Below are 14763 nucleotides of genomic sequence, written 5' to 3'. Positions count from 1 at the left end.
ACAACCCATGGGGGCTAGCTTTCTCTAGGCAATTGCTTATATCATCTATGCTTAGGGCTTGCCCTTGACAGAAAATTTACAAATAGAGTTAGATTTCTGAATACATAATTTTAGTTGCAGACTCTGTGCTATGTGTTACTCTCTATGTCTGTGTTTCATGTATGTGTGTGTGTGTGTATGTCTCAATGTTCTATGTATGTTTTTGATATAGGAGTACTTCGGCCACAGCCATAATTTAGATTATTATTATTATTATTATTATTATTATTAGTTTTTATTCATGTTCCAGCACAGTGCCCTAGATAGGTGGGTAAAACATGTGTTGTACGAGTCTGCGTGATCACATGCAGTCTGGCAGCAGATTGTCAGTGATTGACAGTCTACAGCCATTTCCAGTGTGGGGAGATGGAGGCAACGGACTCTGGGCCTGATTCAGAGCCGGATGCTCTGAACCCGCGCCCGCTCTGCATCAGGGCGTTTTTTTTTGTTTTTTGGTGCGTAATCCTGGACGCTCGCATAGCTGTGGGTTACCACCCACAGCTTATGCAAGCGTCCATGATGATGGTTGCGATGGTCAAGACCATCGCGACCATTGGGCTTGCGAGGAGACCCTGCGGTAGGGTCTCGGTGACCGCAAGCCCTGGACTGATTTTGGCTCTATCAGAGCTAAAATCACTCCCACTGACATCACTAGTGATGTCAGTGGGGCCGGACCCAGACGGTAGGCACTTCCATGGCAACGCCTCCGTCTGGCAGCCATGCCCCCGGCTGTCACTCACCATCGACAGCACGCCCCCTTTGGTGCGAGACCCGGAGCGTCACCTTGGCTGTCGCTATCCGGGTCTCGCGCATGCACACGATGGAGCTCCCTCCATTGTGCGCATGCGCACTAGGGCACCATCAACCTGCTTGCGAGTGCTCAGCGCTTGCGAGCGGGTCTGAATCAGGCCCTCTGTTTCCTAAAACAGAGGCATGTTGCAGCCATTGAGGGGGAGGGAAGAGGCCAGGATCTGCATCAGCTTTCCTGGCCTCTTTCCCTCATCTGCAACGGCCATCTTGCATTACCCCATGGTCACTCAGCTTGCCGAGGATCACGCAGATACGATGCTGTGTCCAAGGATGCAGCTCAGATCATTAATGCATGCAGGAGGCTCATGCGGCATTAACATATTAGCAAGGACAGAATTGCAAAGCTGCTTGTGCGCGGCTTTGCAATTCCTTCCTATGCTGAATCACCCCCATAATTACATAATTGCAGTGCTCAGATTATATAATTTCAAAATTTATGCAGAGGTGTGAGGGCCCTGCTCATTAGAGTTTACTATCTAGAGGTGCTATGGGTAGACACAAAGAGGGCACAGAGTTTAGTAGTGCAGAGGCTGGGGATTAGAATGAGGAATAAATTAAGAAGTGAGTTCTAAGGGCATGTTTGAAGGCTTGGAGTATGGAGGTAAATCTGATAGGGCATGGAAACGCATTTCCATTATCACTCTAAGAATGTTTCTGGTTTTATTTAACATGGTGTTGATTAAATGTAGGACTACAAAAATGTCTTGATTGCAATAATTAAGTATAGGAACACTGAGGTATTGCTAATTTCAGTTATTATAGTTACCTTTTTCAGTTTAACCCTTACTGTATTCATTTGCAACACTACAACATATTCCCTACATTACCCTCTAAACCATAAGTGTTGTCTTTGATCGGACTGGGACCTTTCCAAAACTATTGCTAAGAATATTCTTGACATACCGTATGTCTAAATGGTTTTATATATTATCACTAGCCATACTATTCAGTCTCTTATATATTATCATTGACCAAACTATACTATTCAAATTAATCAAACCTCCATAACACTCAGATTTTGGGTAAAGCCGGCAAGTACCAAATCTTTCATGTAATTATCTTAAAACATTTCTTAAATAAGCATTTTGCCAATTGAATAATGTAAATATTTGTCTATTCACTAAAATTATCATTAAAATATTTTTTGTACAACCATCTAATAGCCTAGCTACAGGGAAGGTCTCAGTGCCTGTCAATTTTAGCAAATATAATATATATACAGTCAGGTGCATAAATATTGGGACATTGACAGAATTTTCATATTTTGGCCTCTATTCACCACCACAATGGCTTTAAAATGAAATAAACAAGATGTTCTTCAACTGCAGACTTTCAGATTTAATTTGAGGGTAATTACATCTAAATCAGGTGAATGGTGTAGGAATTACAATGGTTTCTATATGTGCCTTACACTTTTTAAGGGGCCAAAAGTAATGGGACTATCAACTCAAAAGCTATTTCATGGACAGGTGTGGGCAATTCCCTCGTTATTTCATTATCAATTAAGCAGGTAAAAGGTTTGGAGTTGATTCTAGGTGTGACATTTGCATTTGGAATCAGTTGCTGTTGACTCTCAGTATGAGATCCAAAGAGCTGTCACTATCAGTGAAGCAAGCCATCATTAGGCTGAAAAATCAAAACAAACCCATCAGAGAGATAGCAAAAACATTAGGTGTGGCCAAATCAACTGTTTGGAACATTCTTAAAAAGAAAGAATGCACTGGAGAGCTTAGCAACACCAAAAGACCTGGAAGACTATGGAAAACAACTGTGGTGGATGACAGAAGAATTATTTCCCTGGTGAAGAAAAATCCCTACACAACAGTTGGCCAAATCAAGAACACTCTCCAGGAGGTAGGGGTATATGTGTTAAAGTCAACAATCAAGAGAAGACTTCACAAGAGTGAATATAGAGGGTTCACCACAAGATGTAAACCATTGGTGAGCCACAAAAACAGGAAGACCAGGTTAGAGTTTGCCAAACAACATCTAAAAAAGCCATTACAGTTCTGGAACAACATCCTATGGACAGATGAGACAAAGATCAACTTGTACCAGAGTGATGGGAAAAGAAGAGTATGGAGAAGGAAAGGAACTGCTCATGATCCAAAACATACCACCTCAACAGTGAAGCATGGTGGTGGTAGTGTAATGGCATGGGCATGTATGGCTGCCAATGGAACTGGTTCCCTTGTATTTATTGATGATGTGAGTGCTGACAAAAGCAGCAGAATGAATTCTGAAGTGTTTCGGGCAATATTATATGCTCATATTCAGTCAAATGCTTCAGAACTCATTGGACGGTGCTTCACAGTGCAGATGGACAATGACCCGAAGCCTACTGCAAAAGCAACCAAAGAGTTTTTTAAGGCTAAAAAGTGGAATGTTATGCAATGGCCAAGTCAATCCCCTGACCTGAATCCGATTGAGCATGCATTTCACTTGATGAAGGCAAAACTGAAGGAAAAATGCCCCAAGAACAAGCAGGAACTGAAGACATTTGCAGTAGAGGCCTGGCAGAACATCACCAGGGATGAAACCCAGCGTCTAGTGATGTCTATGCTTTTCAGACTTCAGGCTGTAATTGCCTGCAAAGGAATTGCAACAAAGTATTAAAAAGTGAAAGTTAGATTTAGGATTGTTTAGTTTGTCCCATTACTTTTGGCCCCTTAAAAAGTGGGAGGCACATATAGAATGACCCTCAAATTAAATCTGAAAGTCTGCAGTTAAAGCCCATCTTGCTTGTTTAATTTCAAAGCCATTGTGGTGGTGAGTAGAGGCCAAAATATGAAAATTCTGACAATGTCCCAATATTTATGCACCTGACTGTATATATATATAAATATATATATAAACACACATATATACATACACACACATATTTTGAATGAAGACACCTGTTTTCTCCTTTGTTGGAGACTCCGGAGTGCCGCTTATGTGTTGCTGTTTACATTGAGGGGAGTGTTTTCCATTTTGAGGGCAGCCGGAGCAATGTATAGACCCGCTATGGTCTGCAGAGTGTTGGGCTTTCCATGTGATATATATATATTTTGTTTGCTCTTCTTTTTAAAAATGACTAATAAAACAAATACAGTATCCAATTTCTAATTGCCTCTTTTCCAAGGTGTGAACCCCAGCAGGAGTCCTTTTCTTTCTCTCATTATAGTTGATATGTACATTTGACCCTGCAGAGCAAAACTGGTTAGCCAAATTGAATAACCATTAACTTTAAGTCACATTGCAATAGTTGGCTAAAATACTTTATCACTGACCACACTCAGTCAGTCAGAAGAGAGACCCTCACATTATCTATCCATTATATACTGTACATTAAGTACCAATTTGCTGTGAATATTTTTCTCCCCTACTCTGTTTTGCACAATATATAGGAGCTATATGTGGATATAAAGGGGGTGAATGGAACAGTGCTGAGGAGTGCAGAGGCTGGGGATAAAGAGGAGGGATTAATGAAAAACTTAGTTTAAAGGGCACGTTTGTAGGCTGGGAGGCTGGGGGCAAATCTGATTGGGCATGTGAGCGCATTCCAGAGAATGGAAGTGGCAGAAGTCCTGAAAGTGATAGCAGGACTAGCTAATTAGAAAGCAGGAGAGGAGGCGGTAATTGGCAAAGCACACTTGGGATGGAGTGTGAGTGGAAATTAGGCTGAAAATGTAGAAATGAGCAGAGTGGTTGAGGCCTTTAGGTACTTTTTAACAATCTTTAATAAAATATGAAGACAAACTAAATGCTATCACATTTTAGCTAATAGTGTTATAAAGCATCTATAGTTAATGGAAAATTGATTTAAGCCTATCGTAATCCCTAAAGCTTTGGGGACTAGGAGATACCCTGTCCTTTTGTAACATTACCATACTGCCATTTCTAAATGTCCACTTCAACTATTGAGTGTAATTATAGAGTGATGCCGAGTTTCATCTACAAATGTGAGAAATTGAGAAGACCTGCACTAATTTTAATACATTATATTTCATATAAAATAAAGTGCACCCATTTTAATTGCCACAATAAGACAAATCAATATATATGGGGGCTATGATAAGGCATACCTCTTGTGGCACATCATACATTTTCAAAGTGAGTCTTACCATGCTTAACTTCTTTATCCAAATGACAGATTTATTTGTAGTGGTTCACTTGATTTATTTGTAGCAAGTTATTTAATGTGGCATATATAGGATATAGGGAGGATTCAATTCATGTGAATTCTGCGAATCTTGCTTTGGAAGCAGTAAATTAATTTTAAAGGCCATTTATTAAATGTTTGGGGCCTTTAACTAAAAAAATAAAAAAAATAAAATGCCATCCATAAACCATGTGAGGTCGTTATCCTAAAATATCCTGTTGTTATAAGCCACTGTGTACCACACACTGCAAACTACCCCTATTTATTGTTGATGCTACAAAGTTTCAACATGAGACAAGTCCTTGTATAGTTTGACCTATTGTACGCAGAGTTTCCATTAGTTTATTGGCTTTTGTCAGTTGGCTTTGTGCACAGAATCACATTATTGAGACTATTTCTCATGATTCCTTGTGACTTTGAGAAGCATATAAGATATGTACAAACATATGTTTGCCAAATTTATATTACAGACATTTTTTTAAAGACAGTAATTTTACACGAAATCCTAAACATGCATACTTACACATTTTTAATATAGTTATTATTTATTTAGTTTTCTATTTTTTTCTTCTACATTGGAAAGACATCACACAATTAAAAGGCTTAGCTGTGTTATTATTATTCATCTTTGTTCACTTTCTAGCTGTTTAGAAAACAAAGGGGCCAAATGACTGGCACACAGCCATGGCAACACATGGACATAATCATAATCTGCCTACAGAAATTGTTTGTAGGTATTGAGGCCAGCTGGCAAGGGCATATATCAGTCGGTCCTACAGAGGATGGATTAGGACAGCAACATGTGGTAATAAGCTCAGAATTTTATTTTATTTTATTTTTAAATAGCAGATGCACTCACTTCATTTCCAGCAAAAGTAATGAAGAAATGCATTATTTCTCACATCATAAAAAGTTTTGCACCTGCTCTAAAGCTATACAGGAATGACACATAGTACCACTAACATTTATGAGGACGGAAAACGTTCAGTGTATTTCTAACTTAGGAAATGACAGTTCAGCAGCAATGCCCTTTTGTGTTTTACTGCTATGTACTAGTTACACTATTCTGTTATAATCTGCTATTGCAGGCAATTATCCAGGTTTAAAATGAGCGATAGCATAGTAGAAGTCCCATTTTATGACCCTACATACTCAAAAAGAACAAATATAAAATATAATATCCTTTATATACTTTTTCATTGAAGGCACTATCTTGGAAACATGAGAAGTAAAAAAGGATTTTATTGTCCATGAGAAAGCAAACAAGATAAAAAAGCAATTTTCTACCTAATTTTCTTAAAGTACTGTTGTTATCTGTAGACATATTAACTGGATTCCTAACTGCAAAGGGTGTTACTAACTGGCACAATAAATGGAAACTGCATTTGGTTCTCTGTATGAACACGTACTCACATTAATTTTTATAGAAAGATAAATATGCATGTGATAGATAATCAGAGATGCGGATGTTGTCAATGTCATTCAGATAACCCTACATTATCCACACATAATCAAATGATGTGAGACGTTATAGTATATTAAGGTACCATTAGTAGAGGCTTTTTGGTATAAAATGCTGCACATCTACCAAATATGTTTCTGTATGCTATGCTGTTTCCTGTTAATTGCACTCATGCATCTTCTATTCTGCTTTGTAGCTATATACAAGTTATTATGTTTACTTGTATGTGATATTTGTATTACTGTGTCAGACTCTATGGAATCTTTAGTGCCATACAAATAGATGACGAGGAGGAGGAGGAGGATATGACTGATTAAACTGGTTTTAGCATTGTCTATGTTTGGATGCTCTATAATATGCACTCATTTATCACACCATGGTGCAAAATCTTCATAATAGATGGTACTTTTACCTGACTAAACTCATATAAAACATAAAGAGAAAGCCTTTAGTCAGAGCATATGCCCCTGCTGTCAGACACTTAGGGATATATTTACAGGTGTGTTTGGTATTTCTATTATGTCCCCTTTAGATTCAGCCATGAACATGGGTGACATTTATACATTTTGCTAATATTATTAAGGTTTTTAATTTATTTATTTATTATACTTAGCAGCATTGTTTGAGGAAGCACTACATGCAAAATGTTTACCGTACATTTTATTATTATTATTGGTATTATTATAACATTATTATATTAGTAGTAGTAGTAGTAGTAGTAGTAGTAGTAGTAGTAGTAGTAGTAGTAATATTTTATTATTATATATTAAATTAATTCCAGCCTGTGTGTATAGAAGAGAACTGTTGATATTTATTGTTGTGTGTCAAGACAGTGTTGCTTTGATAATACTTGATGAAATCCTGGATGAAGTGTCACCTGTGAAAGTCACTGCTTTCTATGTTGCTTGTACCCCTTTCAGTTGATGGCCTGTGGCAGGAGTGGAGCTCATGGAGCCAGTGCTCAGTGACATGTTCCAATGGCACACAGAAAAGACAAAGAGAGTGTACGCCAGCTTCCCATGGTGGATCTGATTGTAAAGGGCCCTACAGTGAAACAAGAGAGTGTCATAATCAGGATTGCACAGGTAAATATTTGGACACCATATTATCCATTATATGACTTTGGAGAATGCTGTGAAACCCTATATATTACTGCATGTAGTTTTTATGGGCGTAAAGAGAATACTATTATGGGAATATATGAATTTAATGGTTTCTTATACCATACGCTCTTGTGTTTTTATAGCTACATTGATACCATCAATTTTAATTTGTGAAACATTTTGATATTACTGAAAAGGTGTAAAGTAGGGATAGCATAGAAAGTATTCTGTCATTAAAATTAAATTGTAACAATAAAGATATTTATTTAGTACCAAATTGGATATAAGCGCTTCCTTCATCTTTTTAGAATTATTTTATTACATTAGACCTCCTCTGGTGGTTTACGGTTGTAAGCTATTATAGTATTCTGACTGATCATTATCATTTACATAAACAGCATGCATTCTTTATGGTGTTGTCATATATCTGTTTACATAATTATACAGGATATAACCTCATTTTGCAGGTCATTATAAGAGTAATTAATTATGCTCTTGGTGTTAACATGCATTTTATAATCAGGAAACTAAATTGGCAGAGATAAAAAATGTGACTGACATCACCATTACATTTGACCTTCATGAGACCTGTCTTTATCTGACCTGAGCATAAATAATTACAACATGTATATTTCCTTTTCTTAAGTTTATACGGCTTATTAAAAGTCAGCTAGGTTGGTCTCCAGAGATTTGTTTTTGCTAATAATTAGTAAGATCCCCAGAACTGCTGTTCCCCTTTGGCCATCAATAGCTGCTAGCACTGTTGTTCAAATTAGCACATACATTTCTTAGTACTGTACTCTTGTCAAAGGTCATACAACATTTTCTGGATAACATAAAATTGTCAGTAAATAAAAAAACATTAAATTCTGCATTATTTCACATACTCTGACAATGCATAGATGATTACATTAAATATTGCTTTTATATTACACATACATGTAAATATATATCAATGACCACATTAAATTATCACAATTATTTAGATTAATCAGAAAATATCTGAAGGATATAATGTGAAAAGATATTAAAAAGAATAAAAGGGAATAATATGAATATTTAGAATTATTATATATTTTTAATTGATCAATACATATTGACTTTATATATGAAAGTATTTTATTTAGACCTTGGTTAAGTGCTTTATTGTTAAATTACAGTTTGGGTCAATTTGGGATAAACCATGACACATGGTAAAATTCTAATACTCCATCACCAATTTAGTTGAATCTTGATGTCTTCAATTTTTATATTAATTTCTAATTTTAAACTATGGATCTTTCCCTACATATCCATTGTAGCACAAAACATCTTAAAGGAAAATGCATGGCCTTCATTTTTTCAAGAAAATATCTTTTGACAGGCAGCCAGTTCTGCAAAGCTTTCTTGGGTTTCATCACTTTTGTTTATCATTTAGTTATACTACTAATGGTTATTATAAAAGACAATGAATGCATTAAAGAAGATAACACAAATATTTTGGTTGGTCAAATCAGAGTCTAATAAAATGTTGTAGCTTTTATGTTTCCTACAGTTGAAGACATAATAATATTGCAGATAACTGCACTACGTCAATTAAGTCAATTTGAGCAATACATTATTATTATTATTATCCTTTATTTATATGGTGCCACAAGTGTTCCGCAGCGCCTTACATAGTACATAGAACTAATAGGTGAACAAGAAACAAGTAACTTACAGTACATTACAGTGCAGGACAAGGACACGACTTATATACATTGCTGAAATAGCGATTAAAGCACTCACAATAAGCTGCCGGGAGTTGGCAGTCCCGTGTTAGGTGCCCTAATGGGGAGTAGAGAGTAGAAGAAAATGTAAAGAGAAGCACATGAGGGAAGAGGTCCCTGCTCATGAGAGCTTACATTCTAAGGGGAGTGGCAGACAGACAGGCGTGACACAGAAGGGGAAGATAGGAAGGGAAGAGCATGAGGTGGGTTCGGATGAGTCCTGAAAGGCCTTGATGAAGTAGAGGGTCTTGAGAGCCCATTTGAAGATTTGTAGAAATGTGGAGAGTCTGATAGGGAGAGCATTCCAAAGGTAGGGAGCAGCACGGGCAAAATCTTGGATGCAGGAGTGAGAGGAAGTAATCAGTTAGCAAGAGAGGTAGCATGCGTTTGTTGAGCGAAGTGGACGGGCGGGAGTGTGAAGTGAGAGAAGGTCAGAAATGTATGCGGGAGAGGATTTGGTGAGGGCTTTGTAGGCGAATGTAAGAACCTTGAATTGGCATCTGAAGGGGAAGGGGAGCCAGTGTAGGGCTTGAAGGAGAGGGGAAGCAGATGTAGAACGTCTGGAGAAGAAGATGAGCCGAGCAGCAGCATTGAGAACTGATTGTAGTGGACAGAGGTGAGAGACTGGGAGGCCAGCTAGGAGAAGGTTACAGTAGTAGTAATACATAATTGACTCCTTTTTAAAGCTTACCCACCTCACACTATCCATACTGCTTGCTTTTCCCAAATATTCATATACAAGTCCTACACTGTATAAACCATTATTCAACATTTGTCAGTGATGAGGTATACAATAATATGATCAAAATAGACAACTACCAGTTGGCTAGTAGCAGTAAAGAGAGAGAACAGTTAAAGGAATGGACTAAAATGTTAGGTATTAGTATAATGAAAGAACAGAACATTTTAAAAGAACAAAATGTTACACAACAAAAATGATGATTTGTTAAATATGATCATTATACTGTAGTTAATGCAAGATAAAAAAAACATTGTCATGTCCCTTGGGTTTTGTAGATTCGAAACTGTACCCTTGAGCAGTGGAAACTTGAGGCCTTGATAAAGCTCCTACTCATCAGACCACTACTAGAAGGAAATGTATGGGTGCTTGTGAAAGAACAGATATAATATAGTTTTTAGGATAATACTGGATACCAGGGAGCACCGCACTGCACACCATGAACCCAAAGTATACTTACCTTGCTCTGGCAAGCAGGTCCCTCCTCCTCCATGGCGCCATCTTCTCAGTAACATGTTAGGGAAGATGGCACTGTACAGTGACAGCAAACACTCTGGCGCTGTACCAATACTTTTGTTCTCTAGTGCACATGTTCCATCTTTGCAAATATCACTGGGAAGATGGTGATGCAGAGGAGGAGGGACCTGCTTGCCGGAGCAAGGTAAGATGGCTGGTTGGTGAAAGCCTGCTGCTCTGATGAGGGGGGACATAAGCCTACTCAGGCATTAATACATTATTGCTCAGAACTGTAGTAAGCAGAGACAGACAGTAGATGACCACAGTGAAGTGCCTGTATTACTGGTGTCAGCCAGCAGGGAATAATGATACTGAAGTGCTGCACAGTACTGATAGACAGATGCACCAGTGTGTAGTGGGACACCTGCTGGAATGGGTGCAAAGTGCAGAAAAACCCAGATGGCAGATGTTTTGTATGAATGCAAACTGAATGTATGCACGGAGCAATAATACGCAGGAAGCTGATGTTAGAGTCTGTATGCACTAGAATCCAGTACATTGGAAGCTGAGGCAGATGTACTTCGGAACTGCAGACCCACGGTGGCTGAGTCAAATGCAGAAACTGGAACAGAGCTTGAAGCCACTGCAACCAGGAGACTCTTCTCAGAGAGAAGAGAGTTGTCCTGGCAATGAGCTGGATGCAGGAGATGGTTTAAATAGGGCATTCCAAGCGCTTCTTGGCTGAGCAGGATATATGAGCGCTGCTGCTGGGATCTGTTTGGCAGATTGTAGTCATGTGGACAAAACCAAGATGATCACACCCATGCTCCACTGCCAAAGGAACTGACATAAAGGTAAACACCAGGCACACAGCAGTAGTGCTAATGCAGGCCCCTGGAATGCCAGAAGTGACCAGGGATGGCATGGAGTGCAGTGACGTGACCCCGTTGGACCCAGTAACTGGGCTAAGACCCTGATGTGTGACAAACATATTTCCTACAAGAATGTTGTTGAAATATCTGCAAACTGTATGGTGTAGATAGATGTAATCCTCTGTACACCACCCTACCACTTTACTCATTCTTCAAAACTGTGCAAGTCCTGTGTGTTTGGGCAGCAGAGCTAGGACAAGGGGTAGGCTGATCAGGCAGCTGACTTGGGAGCAACAAGACTTATTGGTGCACTGGATACAAAGAGAGATTTTTTTCTTTATTAAGTCCTCACCTGCACAATATCATGAAGACAGAATAAGAGAGATAGTTCAACAGAAAATATGCTAGGTAGGAAATGTAAGATGATATTTTAGCACTAAGAGATAGCTAATGCTGATTATGGATAACTGAATGTTAATAATAATAAATTCTTCTGCACAAAACACATAACTAATCATTTTACATGAAGTACTGTACATCATTTTCCTAACTTGACTCTATAAAAATAACCATTATGATTTAAAATGTCTACTTCTCCACACCACATAAGATCATCCAGAGATATGTAGGAGATGTACTTATTTTTGTTTCTAATATTTTCCTACTTACAGCTAATGGTCAGTGGAACCAATGGGGTCCTTGGAGTGGTTGCTCCAGATCATGTGATGGTGGTTGGGAAAAAAGAACAAGAAGTTGCCAGGGAGCCTCTATTACTGGTCAGCAATGTGAAGGATCTGGTGATGATATTAGAAGATGTAGTGAGCACAGATGTCCTGGTGAGTACAGCAGCCATATGTATTACTTCTTAACTTTTATTACATATATAATACAGAAGTAGAGTTAATTGTATGTATTATATAATAGTAAATACTGTAATATATCTACTTGTTTGAAGAAAACCATTGCTTATAATTGCTGCTATTTTGTGTTCATTGGGACATTTGAAGTAATATCAATATTATATATTAGAAGTCACCTCAGACTTCCAAGGCCTGCATAGAAGCATTCCCAATATGACATTATACCTTTATTTAGTTTTTTTTTTTAACTCCCTTGTGAATATTTCATAGTTTATAAAGGTAACTGGTGCATTTTATGACTATGATGATACCTGATTGTTCAAGCTGCTATTGCTATTGTTTCAAAAACCCTAAGGTTAAGTATAGTACCATTGACTCTAAAATATTGAGGAATAAATGGTTCTAGGAAGTCACAATTTCTTTATAATTAGAATTATCCAAACAATGTGACAAAGCAATGAGGAAACCAGTCAGATGCTAAGCTGGATTGGAAAAGGAATATGTAGCAGAAGGAGAGATGTGGGATGTCAGAATACAGTGTTCTGTCACAGAAGCTAGAACTCCAAAAGGACATAAATTAATAAGAGATTGTGCAAAGAACACAACTAAAATGGTACATTGCCCAAAGCACAAAACTTACCAGGAACACTGGGCAGAGACAGGAGATGGGGATGAAATTGTAACTCTCAAATATATCAAAGTTTTAACAAGTTGCAGGAGGAAATCTTTCTACATAGGAAGAGAATAAATAAAGCATACTCATTATAACTAGAATGTAGTAGGTATATGGGAAATTTGAGGATTATTGCTTCATAAAAATGGTAGTAAATGTGTAGAATAGGCTCCCAATTGAGGTGGTATAGGCTAATATAGTGTGTGATGGACATATGGATATCTTAAATATGTGTGTATAGTGTGTGACGGACATAAGGTTATCTTAAACCTGGGTGGTCTTGACATACCCCTGCCCTTCCTATAAAATGCCGTGTTCTTTGCATGTCCTCTTTAATGGTTGGACAATTCCCTCTGTGTTGGCTGGCCACACCCCCCCCTGACAGCTAGCCACACCCCTTATGCTCAGGCTCCATTCCCTGGTGGGTCCTTCATGCCCCAGTCTGACACTGATAAAGCCAAATGTTTCTCATCTGAGGTCAAATCCTATATTTCTATGTTTATTATTTTAAATGCAGTATCACATATGTTGGTGGTTATATTTACAGTACATTACTTTAGATTACACAGTGCTGTTTTACCACACTTTGTTTATGTTCTATTTTACAAAAGTAAACTCCAGTGGTTTATTAATTCAGACAGAATAGTGTTAAATATTCCAAATTATTACTTTTTCTTTTGTCCTCTTATTATTGTCACAGATTAAGACTTTTAGCCTAGGTGATATGTAAATGATGCTAGGGACTATTTTTACGAAGTAGTCACTCTTGATAGACAAAGACACCGACAGATATAAAGACAAAAAAATAGATAGATAGATAGATAGATAGATAGATAGATAGATAGATAGATAGATAGATAGACCACTAATTAGATATAAGATAGTTAGACCAATAAATAGATATAAGATATAGATAGATAGATAGATAGATAGATAGATAGATAGATAGATAGATAGATAGACTAATAAATAGATATGTGATAGCTAGATAGATAGACCGACCCATAAATAGATATAAGATAGATAGATGGATAGATAGACCAATAAATAGATGCATTTGGTATGGAATGCCAGCTGCCGCATGACTGGCACCTCGAATCCCAGTTGCTGCAGCCCGACAAAACAGCAGAGCCCACATGTGGAAAACCGACAGCACTGGAAATCCCGATGGTCTAAAGGTAAGTATAGACTATTATATTCTAACCCCCTAAACCTAACCCTCCTTAGGGGTGCCTAACCCTAATCTCCCCCCCAAGTGCCCAACCCTATCCCCCCCTTCCCCGCTGCCTAAACCTAAATCCCAGGGGGGGTGCCTAACCCGAAGACCCAGGGGGGGTGCCTAACCCTCCCTCCCCCTAGCCTAAATCTAACCCTCCCCCCCGCGGCTTTCCGCTTGCAGCGCCTGGCATCCCTTCGATCGGGATGCTGGAAGCCGGTGTGCCGGCGTCGGGAAAATGACAGGCGTCTGGATTATAGATGCCTGTCATTTAACCCTAGCCGGGATTAAGGATTCTAGATGCTGGCGGTCGGGATTGCAACGTCGAGCATCTTAAACGTATCCCAAATAGATATTAGATAGATACTGTAGATAGATAGATAGATAGATAGATAGATAGATAGATAGATAGATAGATAGATGTATAGATATCTAGAATATAGATAGATAATTTTAGTCACTGTGTAAATAAATTGATTCTTGCAGAATCTAAGATAGATAGATAAATAAATAGAAATATGATAGATAGATAGATAGATAGATAGATAGATAGACTGACCGACCCATAAATAGATGTAAGATAGATAGATAGACCAATAAATAGAAATACAGTATGATTGATAGATAGATAGATAGATAGA

At 38.1% G+C, this 14763-nt stretch overlaps 1 protein-coding gene across 3 annotated transcripts in view; it reads left to right on the top strand.

Annotated features, from left to right (window-relative positions):
- ADGRB3 (adhesion G protein-coupled receptor B3) overlaps positions 1-14763 on the top strand; it is a 926819-nt gene that overhangs the window by 359316 nt on the left and 552740 nt on the right. For all 3 annotated transcript variants that reach the window (XM_088456639.1, XM_088456638.1, XM_088456640.1), the window contains 2 exons: positions 7376-7540; positions 12045-12209. In XM_088456639.1, the coding sequence (XP_088312765.1) occupies positions 7376-7540; positions 12045-12209 (330 nt within the window). The remainder of the gene's footprint in view (positions 1-7375; positions 7541-12044; positions 12210-14763) is intronic.

Source organism: Taudactylus pleione, unplaced genomic scaffold (assembly GCF_031769625.1).
Source record: "Taudactylus pleione unplaced genomic scaffold, aTauple2 ptg000710l, whole genome shotgun sequence".
Taxonomy (NCBI): domain Eukaryota; kingdom Metazoa; phylum Chordata; class Amphibia; order Anura; family Myobatrachidae; genus Taudactylus; species Taudactylus pleione.
This window is presented reverse-complemented; position numbering and strand designations above follow the sequence as displayed.